Genomic DNA, 15,016 nt, shown 5'->3' on the forward strand with positions numbered 1-15,016 from the left:
CAAGGGAATCAATAAATCCCATAAAGTCAGGAGGCTGGTTCTGTCCAAAGGGAAAGCTTGAGGAGCCAGATTTCATTGCTATGCAAATCAATCACATGTAAGCTTGTCATGGTTATGAATAAAAGCTGAAGTGAGCCTAAGTATCCTTTACACAGGATGTTAGTTGGTGCATCCTGCACCATACAAAGTTAGTCATGCCATGAGTAACAGAATTGGAGGAGAACAAAAGGCACTTGGGGCCAGACTTCCTGCATCAAGAAGAGGGTCAGATTAGATGATCTGCAAAGCCAAACTGACTCTGTTCATCTGTATACTGATGTACCACATGCTGACCAATTGCTTCTATTCTTTCTCTTCCAAAAAGAGATTGAAGCAGACATTCAATGAATGTTCATGCATCATTCACTGCAAATAGTTTCTTACACATGGAAGCATGTGCCTTGCCTTCGTGTTATGGTAATGACGGCAGATTGGTAAATTTCTAAACTGAACTCTGCCTGTTGTATAGAAAACAAATTCAGTGGCAGGTGGGTTAAACCTTAGCGCCTGTGAGATAACTGGCAGAACTCCAGAAACAAGCAGCTGAGCTGAACTAACGTCCTGTGTAAGGGATACTTAGGCTCACTTTAATTGCTTGAGCTTTCTCAAAATTCTGGATATTGCCTCCTCTGGAGTTCTCGTGAAAATACAGATACTCTTGGGCATCACACACTAGGCCCAAAGGTCAGAAGACACAAGGGAGTATCTCAGTTGCTTGATGGAGAACGACCATTAGTCCTGACCTGTGAAGAGTCCTTCTCCCCTGAGGTACAGAAAGGCATCTCTGGGTGATTTCCCTCTCAGTTCAGGGAGGCAGGAAATTCTATTTTTCCCACCACCACTTCCTGTTGTAGGCATTTTCACTCTAACTCTAGTTCAGGTATGGCCACAGCTTATCATACTACATCCTACAACACACTTACAAATAACTAATCAACCTTAAAACTGAATCCGGCCTGAACTCTCAAACTTTAATCTTTAAACATAACAGAAAGAGAATTTAAGGAGAAATAGAGCTGAAACTAGATATATGCATAGAATTAGAGAGTCTAGCAAAAGTCAGCACCTGAAGGGAGGGTTGGAGATGCTTTCCTGTACCTCAGGGGACCCTTCACAGATAAGGACTAGTGGACATTCTCCCCCTGAGGTGAAAGGCATCTCTGGGACCTCCCACAGAAATGTCCGTAGAAGGGTGAGCCGTTGTCGCTGTCCTGTATAACTTCTTGCAGAACCAATATCCTGAAAGCTACATTTATTTATTTATTATTTATATTTATATACCACCCTCCCTGTAGGTTCATCTGCTGAGCTATACAGATTAATTTTAATGCCATTAAAGGTAATTGTATTCAGGTTCATTTTGTAATGCCTCATGAAGGTAGAAGAAGTAGATGAGGACCATCCTGCTACCTTGCAGATTTGTTCCACTGATGTCTATTATTAAGCGCTGTGTTGATAGCCACACTTTGAATTGAGTGTGCCGTGATTTCTTCTGATATTTGTCTGCCTGCTGACTTGTAGGCCTCTATCATGCAATCTTTAGGGCATCTGCTGATGGCTGCCTTGGACATCCAGAACCCTTTCTTAGGAGGAGAGATGGAAATGAGTGTTCGTCTTTCTGAATGGTGCCATTTTGAGCAGAAATGCTTTCAGAGCTCTTCTGACATTCAACGCCTTTTCTTTAGGATGGGAAGGATCTGGACAAAAGGTTGGTAGAGATATTTCTTGTCCCCTGTGAAACACAGAATTTACCTTAGGAACAAAGGCTGGATCTGTACAGAGAATAATTTGGAATATAGGATAACATGCCTATTTCTGACACTCACTTCACCGACATCACTGCTACCAGGAAAATAGTCTTCATCCACAAGTGCTTAATGCTGATCTCTTTAATTTGTTTGAATGGAGCCCTGGTAAGCACATTCAGAACTATACTGCTTCCACGTGGGGAATCTGTGTCGAGTCAGGGGATCCTTGGATTTAGCCCCTTATGATGTGTGGATGATGCACAAGAGATCTCCCCTGGAAATCCTGCAGCTGGATCCAACCACTGTTGGAGGAGGCTGGTGCACCTGACCCTCATATACCCTGTCAGTGTGCTATGGATGGCTGTCAGTGTAGATCCCTCCAACGCTGCCAATCTGGGCTGGCTGAGGCCTTTGCTAAAGCCCTCCAAGGCTGCTCCTCCAGCGAGTCCTTGGGATTAGTCACCGCCTTGTAATAGGCTCTGGGAGATCCGTGGCCTCTGAAGCACACTCTGATGCTGGACTGGAGGGTGCGGGCATGACAATGAATCTTATTGGTTGATGCTTTATGGTCTGGTCTGCCAACGTGGCCTCAATCTCCAGATGGCTAGGCATAACCACCCTGGATTTGAATGCTACAGTGGTCCCTGTTGTAGAAGATCGGGAATGACTGGGAGATGTACGAGTTCCCTGTTGGGCATCTGCATTATGGTGGGAGAGCCATGGTATTCTGAGGGAGTGGAGTACAATTAGAATGAATTCCATCTGGAGAAGTCTGGTGTGTCTGAGAACCTTCGGTATTATGAGCATCAGCGGGGAAGCATAAAGCACTCCTGTAGCTAAGGAGCCAGAAGGGCATACACAACCTCCGACCTTGGTCCTCAGATCTGGAAAAGAGCCTTGGAAGTCTGGTATCCTGGGCTTTTGTGAACAGATCAACTCTCAGCATCCTCAGCTTTAAGATACATAATTGAACACCTGTTTACTCAATGACCTTCCATCACCTCCTGGCAACTCAGCCAATCTGCCTGAGAGTTGTCCAGGCCCCTGACATGTTTTGCTCAGATTGCCTTGAGGTGCTGTTCTGCCCAGCTCAAAACTTTGGAGGCTTCCTTTTGTATCTGCTGCGATTTTGAGCCTCCTTGGTGATTGATATAGACTTTTGTTGAAATGTTGTCTGTTTATAGCACCACGAAGTGGCCTCAAATTGCCAGGAATACGGCTCATTTCTAAGAGGTTGATCAGCAAGGTTGTTCTGACCATCTTCCCTGCAGTAGTTTTTCCTTGGATGTCGCTCCCCACCCTATGTGGTTGGCATTTGTGAAAATCTCAATTTCATTGTCTGGAATGAAACTTTTTACTTGGTGGAGATTTGCTAACTTGGTCCACCATCTCAGGCTCATTACTGACATGTAGAGTTGAAAAGGCCTGAGGAATTTCTGAAGAGGTCTCGAATGCATTCTTCCCCATTGAATCATGTCCAAGTTAGTCCCATGAGACTGGAAAGTGTCATCAGTGGTGAGGACTTTCTTCTGATCACATGGAGCTCCAAATTGTGAGCCTTTTGCACTTTCTTTTCTGTTGTGAACAGTTTTCTGTTTTTTGTGTCTATTATGACCCCCTAGATGTTCCAACTGTTGAGTAGGAGATAGCAAACTCTTTTGGAAATGTATTGAAAACCCATGGTCCTGAAGCACCACTATTACTCTGCTGGTGAACTCAGTTGCCAAAGCTTGGTTTGGGGCCCTGATAAGCAGGTCGTCAAGTTAAGGGTAGACATGTACGTGCTATTTCCTGAGTAAAATTATGGGTTTATTAGAACTTTGGAGAAGACACTCAGTGCTGCTGAGAGAGCGAAGGGTAAGGCCCTAAATTGAAAGTGACGTCCTCCCATGTAATTTCCTGTGACCCAGTCTAATTGTTACATACAGGTATGCTTCCTGGAGATCTAGCAATGATAGAAACCATCCTAATTGTTATGCCTCTATTATGGAGCACAATATTTCCATCCTGAACCTCTGAGCTTGATGAACTTGTTTAAGAATTTGAGGTCCAATAAAACTCTCCAATCCCCGTTTCACTTCGGGATGGTGAAGAATCTTGAGTATAATCCTGAGCCCTACTCTTATATTGGGACATCTTCTATCCTCGTTTGTATATTTTGCAGAAGATCTATGGAGTCCTGAGTCCTTTAGCGTTTTTCTGACTTTTTGCTTAGGGGGGATATGATTAATCTTTCCGGTGATATGTAGCTGGACTTTTATCTCCTTGAGACGACTTCCAGGAAACATCTGTCCTGTGGGAAGGTGTTCCATACGTCTTGAAATTTCAGTAATCTGCCTCCCACTGGTTTCCTAATACACTCATGCCTTACTTGGCTTGTTGTCCCTCTCATTCTTGTTGAAGTGTGAGCCTCTGGGGGATTTTGTGAAATATCTTCCCTTCTCAAGGATGATCTGGGTGAATTCCATAGTATGCTTGTTGTCCTGTCAAAATCTAGAATAAGAATTCTGGCTACAAAAGGATGAATTTGAATAGAGCCTCCTGTCTCCTTGTCTGATATATTTTGGCATTGCCCATTTCTTCTCTTTGGAGTCTGCCAACACCTTGCCTCTCCAAATAGCTGGTCACCTTGAAACTGGTATGCCATGACAATTGCTTTGGAATGTATGTCTGCTCGCCAAACTCTTAAACCATAAGGCTCTTTGCGCTGCCACTGAGGAGGCGATGTTCCTGGTGTTAAAAATGGCTGTCCAATGAAGCATCTGTCACAACTGACACTGCTTGCATTATTCTGTTCAAGCCTTCTGCCCGTCTTATGTTGCTGTCTGCTACCAGCTGTACCAGCTTCCCAGATCTTTCCGGTGGTATGGCAGCCCTAGAGACTATGGACGTGATTGATGAGGCCCACAAAGACATAGCGGAGGCCTTGTGGCCTTTTCTGAGTGGTAATTAGCCTTTTTGTCAAGCAGGTCCTTGACAGAGCCTTTGCTACCTTTGGATAGCAGACCTGGTGCTTGGAGGGCCATGACAGAAGCATCTACAACAGGTACTTGCAATAGCTGTTCAGCATAATCAGGAAGGTTATACGGTTAACATACAAAATTGCTTGTTAGCCATAGGCTTAGCCCACTCTTTTTAAATTTGGCTTTCAAAAAACTCAGGGAAAGGAAACATCCTAATAGGGGTTCCTCTGGGGGGGAAATATCTGGATTTGCCCTTGTTTGGCCTTGGGTAGACCCTCATCAGTGGCCTCAGGTTCTGCAGCCTGTTTAAGATCTAGGGCTGCTACAGTGGTGGCTAGGAGGTACTGATACTCCTCTGGTTTAAAGAAGAATTAAGCTCAATATCAACTTCTACCTCATCTGTAAGAAATTCAGTGTCAGCCTTAGATTGCTAAAATCAGAGTCCAGTAGCACCTTTAAGACTGGACTCTGATTTTATTGTGCTACTTCAGACCAAAACAACACAAATGAGACCAACTCATTTGAATCTAGCCTTAGACTGAGTATCACTGTCAGAGTGATTATCTTCCCTTCTGGGGCTGTACCATCTTTTCCGGGCAGCCTTGCTGGGCCAGGATCCTCTAGGATGTGAGCCATCAGACTCCTCTTCTCTGCATAGGGGTAGGGAGGGAGAAGAGGCACGGCTTAAGGCCTGCCATAATGAAGTGACTTCCTCCTGAATAGTCTTTGGTGACATCTAGCAATTCTGAAGAGAGAGAATTTTGCCCACTTGGCCTTACTGTATCTGCAACATCAAGGTTGGTGGAGCCTCATCCTATCCTGCAGTCTCTGCAGCTGTAGGCTCCTCCGTGGCTGCTGAGTGTGCAGCAGGATGACCGCCCGGGCCTTCAGGCACTCTTTTCGGGGCACGGTGCATAGTAGTTGGGATGGAAGCCTTTTTCACTCTTTTTGCCATGCTCTCCTTGTGCCCCAAATCAGCCTGTCACGGGAGAGCCCCTGAGTCTGCCCACCGGCCTCGGCTCCTGGCTCCGTTCCAAGGTGGGAGCATCCATGTTGTCTTCTAATCGGAGGATGTTGCCCTCTGTATCCTGGCCATTGCAGCACGTGCTTGGGCACTTCCCCTTTCAGCACTCCTCTCCGAGGCCCTGGCACTGCTGGTTTCCAGCTGGCCAAAGTTGCTGTCCTTCCCTCTCACTCAGCCGAGGGGGGAAGAGGTAGAAGAGAGTTTTTAAAGGAGAAAGAGGTAAAGAGGAACAAGGCTAGTGAAGGAAGGAATAAAAGTTGGGGAAAGGTTTGCCAGCTTGCTAAAGGCTGCTCTCCCTCACAGAGGCAGGAAATGAACTGACAGGAAGAGGAGGGGAAAAGAACAGTTTCCTGCCTCCCTGAATTAAGAGAGAAATCATCCAGAGTCGTCTTCCGCATCAGGGGGAGAATATGAAGGGCACAATCAGTTCTGGAACAAAGGTAAGACTGAGCAGATTTCTGGGACTCTCAGAACTTGCTCACGCATGCTCATGCTCATGGCATGCCTTTTGGCCACCTATTTCACACATGTAACTCAATCATCAATAAGACTGTCATCAATAAAGCGATGCAAGACTAATCCACTCTCCATTTCTGCATGTCTCAGGTCAGTTTTTAGTATGAGATCTAAATTTTCTTACTCAAAATGAAGATTTGAATGAATACAAATGGAAAGCTCACAAAACAAAAAACAGGTGCCATCAGCGCTACTTACCCTAACGTCCGGAATGCGGACTGATCCAAGTGAACTTGCCTCCTGTCACGGTTAAAGCCCAGCTGTGGCCTCCAGGGTCGGCCATCATTGTTTGTTCTCTCCCAATCACCTGGTTTCAGAACTGGTGATGGTTTTCTGCATATCAAAGAAGACCAGGCTCATTAGGGACCAGAATCACAAAACTGGACATAAACCCAAAGGCAGATTTTGCCGGCTCTCTGAAGCAGAACCTCCCATAAGATCAACCCCACACTGTCTACAACACGGCCATTGATGCAGAAGAACCAGGAAGCAAATATCATGCAGGAGGATTACTTACTTTGCCCCAGATAACACCACGGCCTTAAAAACAAAATCTTCTTGGAACTGTGGGTCTTTGAAGCTGATGCTAAGAGTTAAAATAATTGGAAGAGTTACAAAGAATTAATAGTCAGCTATGCAATATCAAAACTAGCACCTAAGCTGTTTTCTTAGACATGAAGCAAGGTTTGAGATACTTCTATCTTCCACCATTTTTCCAGATGTATATCAGACCTGCAGAACATGTGACTATCCGAGACAAGTATCATATTCCAGCCTGGGGGATGATGGACAACCTTTGCCATCCAAGAGGACACAACAAAACCAGGTCCACTCACCTAGGATCATAAGTTGGAAGAGGCCATACAGGCCACCTAGACCAACTCCCCTGCTCAGTGCAGGATCTGCCTAAAGCATGCCTGACAAGTGTTCATCCGGCTACTAATTGAAGACTACCAGTGAGGGACCTCTCAGTGGCTCATCTTTGGCCAAGTCAGTCTCACACCTGAGTAAATTTAGCAGGTATTAAGTAAGAGGACAGCCTTCTCATGGTTCAGAAACTAGTTAAAACTGTAGGAAACCAGGGCTACAGGGAACTGGATAGGTCTTACAACTGAAGGAAGTCAGCAGAGGGCCCAATCAGGAATCCGTATTCACTCCAATTTGATTATAAAAGATCCGAAGTCGGCAGTGCCCTTTATTATGCTCAGGCAAGACTAGAGCAGTGAATCACAAGAAGACACAAAAGGAACCCCTCCTCCTCCTCCATAGATGGATTCTCTGGGGTGCCACGGTACACTTTATTCCTATGTAGAGCTCATGATTTCTGAGATATTACTATAGTTTCTAAGAGCCTCTTGTGGCGCAGAGTGGTAAGGCAGTGACATGCTGTCTGAAGCTGTCTGCCCATGAGGTTGGGAGTTCTATCCCAGCAGCCGGCTCAAGGTTGACTCAGCCTTCCATCCTTCTGAGGTCGGTAAAATGAGTACCCAGCTTGCTGCTGGGGGGTAAACAGTAATGACTGGAGAAGGCACTGGCAAACCACCCCGTATTGAGTCTGCCATGAAAATGCTGGAGGGCGTCACCCCGAGGGTCAGACATGACCTGGTGCTTGCACAGGGGATACCTTTACCTTTACCTTACTATAGTTTCTGTAAGTCTACTGAACCAAAAGGGCAGAAGCTAAAGCAAACTTCCAAGAAGTGATGCATATCACAGCCATGAGCCACCTCACACTGTGATCGGTAACACACACACATGGCAGAAGTCATTCAAGTAACTTCACCCATATTCAGTTTACCTTATTGCTGAGTTCTGCGTCAGGTCACGTAGTATCGGCACAGGAGAGCGAACTGGCCTAATGGATTGGGGGCAGGGGAAAATGGAATAATAGTTCATTTTTTAGCCTTAAAATGGGTAAAGTGAAAAATTAGGTAAACTGGCTAGGATGACTGCAGCTGCCACTTATTGGGGGCACTTCAAAGTGATCAAAACATTTTAGAGGTCTGGAGGCTGCAGGAGATGATGCTTCACAGAGCAAAAGGTCAAGGAAGATTAACAAGAAAACAAAATGGTGGAATTTAGCAAAAACATTCCTTACTTTTCAAAGCTAAATATCTCAGATTATCCCTACCTGGATCAAGCCAAGTCAACCATCTTCTCGGTACACTGGGGCTAGGTCCTAATATCCTCTGATTTCTCTTTCCCACCTCAGAGCTGCCCCCCATGTCATTTTGTGGAGGTCAGTGGGCAGCAGTGGAAGGGAGCAGGCCCAAAAGTTCCATTTTGTATCCAGCCCATGAAGATGAATACTTGTTTCTTGAGGAGATATTTAATTTGGGACAATGTCCTAATGTCTGAAGGACATTAAAGCTTTCCCATTTTTCAATGAATACCCAACTTGTAAACTATACTCACTCATCTGGAAGAACTGGATTCTCAATCAGAGAAAGTTTTCCTTGAATGCCATGACACAGTTCAGGAGGCATGTCCACTGGCTGGGGGGAAATTTAAAAACCCTGATCAGATGAGCCATGGAAGCATGCATGACAAATGAAATTTCATTTAGAACAACCATAACAAACCTCTTTGCCACTGGACTTGTATAGCTCATGAATAAAGTCATGAAGCTGGTGATGTTTCCCAACAAAGATAATGTCCCCACCAAGACTGTTTCTTCGTGCTAGAGAAAGAATTGAAGTGCATTAGACTTCACCAACAAGGTACTTAAGGAAGGAACTGTACAAGACAGACCCATGCAGTTTACCACTTACAACTATGAATTATCCCTTTGAGATTGTACACAGAATTTATCTTGATGTGCTTTTAGCTTATTCTTCAACAAAGCATTTGGCTGAGGCTGACCAACTCAACAACATCTGTTGGTCCCCCAGACACCCCCTTCCACGATCTGAATCCAAAGTGACCTTCCTGTGGGATCGTGTTTAGAAAATTATTGTTCTAATGCGAATTATTATAACACCGTTGTTCAGTTTGGAACCTACTGTTAGGGTGGTTGTTGTCATGATTGTGATGCATATCTCTGTTTTGTGTAAGCCACCCTGAGCCATACGGGATGGCGGTATAGAAATATAATAATAAATAAATTTGCAGCAAAAAAAGCAGATTAAATTGCAATGAGCATCCTTGCAGGGTTCTGACAGAACAGCTGTATTTGACCACAATGAGTTAATATTTTTCTTGTGTAAGGAACTGAGGGGCTCAAATTTGGAGATGGGGGAGTAGGCAGAGCTGCTGACTCACGACACTCTCAGGACAGCTGATCACATGTAAAGGAACCACACAGTGTTTAAGCCTACAAATAGAAGTGTTTGGGCAGAAGCCTTCAACTCCAGAGAGCCAGAAGACCAGGAGTCACCAACCACTTTCTATCTACTTCTCTACAAACCCATGGCCTGTGTTTGCATGCCCCTCAGAGCAATGTCACCTTGATATATCCTCAAGGACTACAAGCCCTCAGTACCCAACCAGCAGGGCTTACAAGAACTTCACATTAGTACAGTTCCTCAGCAAAGTTCTCTCATTACATTATTCTTTGCTTCTCAAAAAAATACAACCCATTCATAATCAAGTCCCTTTGGAATTCTGACACAGCATGGTGGACGTGTCCGTAAAATAGCTGCCACAAAATGGCTGCTGCAGGAGGTGGAACCAGCCACAAAAAGGATGTTGCAGCTTACCTTCAGCCACATTTTATGCCATTAGAGTTTTCTGAAACTGAACCTTCAGCCACACGGAAAAGGTTGTGGTGGCAGTGGCTGCCAAAGCAATGTTTTTAGAAATCTGTACAAACAATAAACTCTCCAATGGCCAATCAGAACCTTTGCTGGGGCAAAGCCACACATGGCCCTGCCCACAGGAAAGGAGTTGGCAGGCACTATGGCACCAACAAGCACCACACTGGGGACCCCCCCCCCTCTAACTTTTTACAGATGCTGTGGTCCAAATCTTTTCAACCTCTGAATGGCCATTTACTACAAACCCCTCACAACTGGGCCTTAGAAGGGAGGTTAAAATGTCACATTAGGATTGATGAAGAAGTAGCATATTCATTACATACAAGGGTTAGAATGAGCAAGGAGCATGAAGATCAAATAGGATTAACAATTGAGAAACAGAACTTTTCCAAGACTGGTCTTCTATTTCCTCATCCCACACACCACTCACGGCATCTCAGCTGGTTTTTTTTTTTTGGTGTGTGGGGGAAGATGCTTCTGAACTTACTCTCAAAACATTAAACCTCTAGATGCAATTTTCTTCAATGTAACAGGGAGCCACAGTTCTCTAGAGCCTCAAGCAGAGCAAACTCTTCTGCAACCCAAGACGCTTTAACTGGAGGTGACAGGGATTGAGCCAGAGATATTGGACCTGTGAGTTGCAGCCCTTCTATAACTTTAGATAAGGCTGTTTACACAGACTGTAACGGCTACTCTCCGGGCTGCTTGAGAGCAGAACAAAAACCAAACTCAGTTATTGTTAGGGAAGCCAGCCTCCAGGAGGGACTTGAGGATCTGCTGAAATTACAGACTACAGAGATCAGTTGCCATGGAGAAAAATTGATTCTTTGGAAGATGGACACTATGACCGTTTATGCACTGGAGGTTTCATGTCAGGCTGTAGGCTGGAGTTTTAGTCATGGCAGGTTGCCCCACCGCTTCTTGCACCCACATGGGGGAGCATTTGGCCCAGCACACCTCATCCACCCCCAATTTGTGCTCCAATATGGGAGATGGGGCAATGAAGTTCCCAGTTCATAAACAGTCTATGGCATTATATCCTATTGCACTCCACATCCTTCCCAGGCTTCACCCCAAAATCTCCAGTTTTCTAACCTGAAAGCTCTAACTTGGAAGCACTGAGGTAAACGTTGGGAAGCCATTCTAAAGTTGCATATAGTGGCAAAGCACTGGAAAGAGACGGAGACTCCGACTATTTCTCTATGGCCAGCCAAATTAGCAGACCTAGCAAAAACGGCAAGACTTCGAATCATAGAGTTGGAAGGGGCCATACAGGCCATCTAGTCCAACCCCCTGCTCAACGCAGGATCAGCCCTAACCATCCTAAACCATCCAAGAAAAGTGTGTATCCAACCTTTGCTTGAAGACTGCCAGTGAGGGGGAGCTCACCACCTCCTTAGGCAGCCTATTCCACTGCTGAACTACTCTGACTGTGAAAAACTTTTTCCTGATATCTAGCCTATAACATTGTACTTGAAGTTTAAACCCATTACTGTGTGTCCTTTCCTGTGCAGCCAATGGGAACAGCATCCTGCCCTCCTCCAAGTGACAACCTTTCAAATACTTAAAGAGGGATATCATGTCCCCTCTCAACCTCCTTTTCTCCAGGCTGAACATTCCCAAGTCCCTCAACCAATCTTCATAGGGCTTGGTCCCTTGGCCCCAGATCATCTTCGTTGCTCTCCTCTATACCCTTTCAATTTTATCTACGTCTTTCTTGAAGTGAGGCCTCCAGAACTGCACACAATACTCCAGGTGTGGTCTGACCAGTGCCATATACAATGGGACTATGACATCTTGTGATTTTGATGTGATGCCCGTTGATACAGCCCAAAATGGCATTTGCCTTTTTTACCGCTGCATCACACTGCCTGCTCATGTTTAGTTTACAATCCACAAGTACCCCAAGGTCTCGTTCACACACAGTGTTTCCTAGAAGCGTATCCCCCATCCAGTAGGCATGCTTTTCATTTTTCTGACCCAGATGCAGAACTTTACACTTATCTTTATTAAATTGCATTATGTTCTCATTTGCCCTTTTTTCCATTGTGTTCAGATCTCGTTGAACTCTGTCTCTATCTTCCGGAGTATTTGCCAGTCCTCCCAATTTGGTGCCATCTACAAACTTGATGAGTAGTCCCTCCACCCCCTCATCTAGATCTTTAATAAATACGTTAAAAATTACCGGGCAGAGCACCGAGCCCTGAGGTACCCCGCTACTCACCTCTCTCCAGTCTGATGAAGCACCATTGACAACAACTCTTTGAGTGCGGTTCTCTAACCAATGCCCTATCCACCTGACTATCTGAAAATCCAGATTGCGGTCAACTTATCCATCAGAACATCATGGGAAACCTTGTCAAAAGCTTTACTAAAATCCAAGTAAATGACATCAACCGAATTTCCACGATCCAGCTAACCTGTTACTTGGTCAAAAAAGGAAACCAGGTTGGTCTGGCAAGACCTGTTGGAGACAAATCCATGCTGACTTCCTTGGATCACCAAATTGTCCTCCAGATGTTTGCAGATCGCTCCCTTTAATATCTGCTCCATTATCTTCCCCACAACGGAGGTCAGACTCACTGGTCTGTAGTTTCCTGGGTCATCCTTCCTCCCTTTTTAGAAGATCGGAATAAAGTTTGCTCTCTTCCAGTCCTCCGGGACATCTCCAGTCCTTAAAGAGGTCCCGAAGATGATGGACAAGGGCTGTGCAAGTTCTCTGGAAAGTTCTTTGAGCACTCTCGGGTGCATTTCATCCGGCCCAGGGGATTTGAACTCATCCAGTGCAGCTAAATGCCTCTCAACAACCTCTCTGTCCATGATAACCTGCCACCCAGACACTATCCATTGGCTACTGCCATCTCTAGATGTGCCTAAACCCTTTGACCTGTGGGAAAAAACAGATGTAAAATAGGTACTAAGCCTTTCTGCTTTCTCTGCATCTTCTGTTAGAGTTTGTCCATCCGCACCCAACAGTGGGCCTATTGCCTCCTTTACTTTACGTTTGCTCCTCACATAACTGAAAAATCTTTTCTTGTTACAATGGGCTTCCCTGGCCAATCTTAGCTCACTCTCAGCTTTGGCCTTTCTGATGATTGATCTATAGTGCCTAGTAACCTGAAGGTACTCTTCTTTAGAGCTCTGTCCTTCCCTCCATTTCCTGAACATTTTCCTTTTCTTTCTTAGTTCCTCTTGAAGTTCTCTGTTCATCCAAATAGGCTTCTTAGAGCTCCTGCAGTGTTTTCTTCTTTCTGGGATAGTCATTGATTGAGCATGCAATAGCTCTTGTTTGAGTAGCGCCCACCCTTCACATGCTCCCTTCCCTTCCGGCATTCTTGTCCATGGTATGACACTCATCATGTCACTGAGTTTATTAAAGTTTGCCCTACGAAAATCCAACATCTGCGTCTGGCTACAAGCTTCCTTGGCTCCCCATCTCAAAAGGAATTCTATGAGGACATGGTCACTTCCCCCTAGGGTTCCCACCTCCTTCACCTCATCCACCAACTCTTGCCTGTTGGTCAGTATTAAGTCCAGTATGGCAGAACCTCTTGTGGGTTCATCTACCATTTGATAAATGAAACTGTCAGCCAGGCAGATCAGAAAGTTGCATGACTGAGGACGCTTCGCAGAGTTTGTTTCCCAGCACACATCTGGGAAATTGAAGTCACCCATGATGACAAGGTCCGGCCGCTTGGATATTTTCTCAAGCTGCTCACATAGTGCATCACCCACATCCTCTCGTTGGTCAGGCGGTCGGTAGCAGACACCAACCACCACACTGTTTGTTTTCCCCTCGCTTATTTTCACCCAGATGCTTTCCACTGTAGATATGCTCTCCTTCACTAGAATTTCCTGACAGGTAAGCCCTTTCCTCACATACAGTGCCACTCCTCCACCTCTTCGATCTATTCTGTTTTTTCTGAACAGTTCATATCCATCCACCATTACATTCCAGTCATGAGAATCATTCCACCAAGTTTCTGTGATGCCTACTAGATCATACCTTTCCATCAGCATGAGAAGTTCCAGCTCTTCCTTCTTATTGCCCATGCTTCGGGTGTTAGTATAAAGACATCTGAATCCTTTTGGTTCTCTATGAGCTGGCCTTGCCGGTTGGGCTGCCCCCGATCGTTCTCCTTCCTTACACTCCCTATGTTGATCGTCTCCTTTCCCTAGTGTCTTTAGTTTAAAGCTCTCCTGATGAATCTTCCCAGGTTCCTGCCAAACACATTCTTCCCCAGCTTCGATAAGTGCAGTCCATCAGGTGCTAGTAGGCCTTCCTCAAGAAAGCCTATCCCATGGTCCCAGAAACCAAATCTCTCCTGCCGGCACCAACTACGCAGCCTCCATTATTTTCCTTTCCCAACGCATTCCTCTTCCCTTGACAGGCAAGATTGAAGAGAATACCACTTGTGCCCCCATTTGCTTGAGCTTCCTCCCCAGATCTTGATAGTCTGTTTTAATAGGAGCGATGGTATTCACGGACATGTCATTCGTTCCCACATGTACCATCACAAATGGGTAGCGATCCGTAGATTTGAGGAGTTTGGGCTGCCGTTCTGAAACGTCTTTAATTTTCACCTCTGGCAAGCAACACACCTCTCGGGTTAGGTGGTCGGGCCCAGCCACATGGCGATCCATTCCTGTTAGCAGGGAGTCTCCAATTACCAGTACTCTCCTTTTTTTTTTTCTCAACTCCATTTCCTTCTATCCCCGTGGCCTCTTCACTTTGTCTTAGACTTTGTTTTGGGACCTCTTCCCTTGTTGACCCTTGCACCTCCTCTGCAAGCGTCTGAAATCTATTTTGGAGCTCCAAAGGTTCTGAGAACCGTTGCGCTCTACGCCGTTGAGTCTTTTTCCGAACTGTCTGCAGAGGCTCCATAGTGAGGTCAATCTCTTTATCCTCTTCAGTACTGGTTGTACCCTCTTTATTCCGAGTTGCACGGCTGTGGTCCATGAACTCCTCCC

General features: G+C 45.4%; 1 protein-coding gene across 1 annotated transcript in view; it reads right to left on the reverse strand.

Annotated features, from left to right (window-relative positions):
• The window catches only part of XRN2 (5'-3' exoribonuclease 2), an 88,456-nt gene that overhangs the window by 15,198 nt on the left and 58,242 nt on the right, over positions 1-15,016 (reverse strand). Inside the window, exons 22-26 of the mRNA XM_077309461.1 lie at positions 8,873-8,970; positions 8,706-8,785; positions 8,089-8,145; positions 6,808-6,876; positions 6,489-6,623 (exon numbers count right to left, since the gene is read on the reverse strand). Coding sequence (XP_077165576.1) covers positions 6,489-6,623; positions 6,808-6,876; positions 8,089-8,145; positions 8,706-8,785; positions 8,873-8,970 — 439 coding nt within the window. The remainder of the gene's footprint in view (positions 1-6,488; positions 6,624-6,807; positions 6,877-8,088; positions 8,146-8,705; positions 8,786-8,872; positions 8,971-15,016) is intronic.

The sequence above is a fragment of the Paroedura picta genome, chromosome 14 (genome assembly GCF_049243985.1).
Source record: "Paroedura picta isolate Pp20150507F chromosome 14, Ppicta_v3.0, whole genome shotgun sequence".
Taxonomy (NCBI): Eukaryota; Metazoa; Chordata; class Lepidosauria; order Squamata; family Gekkonidae; genus Paroedura; species Paroedura picta.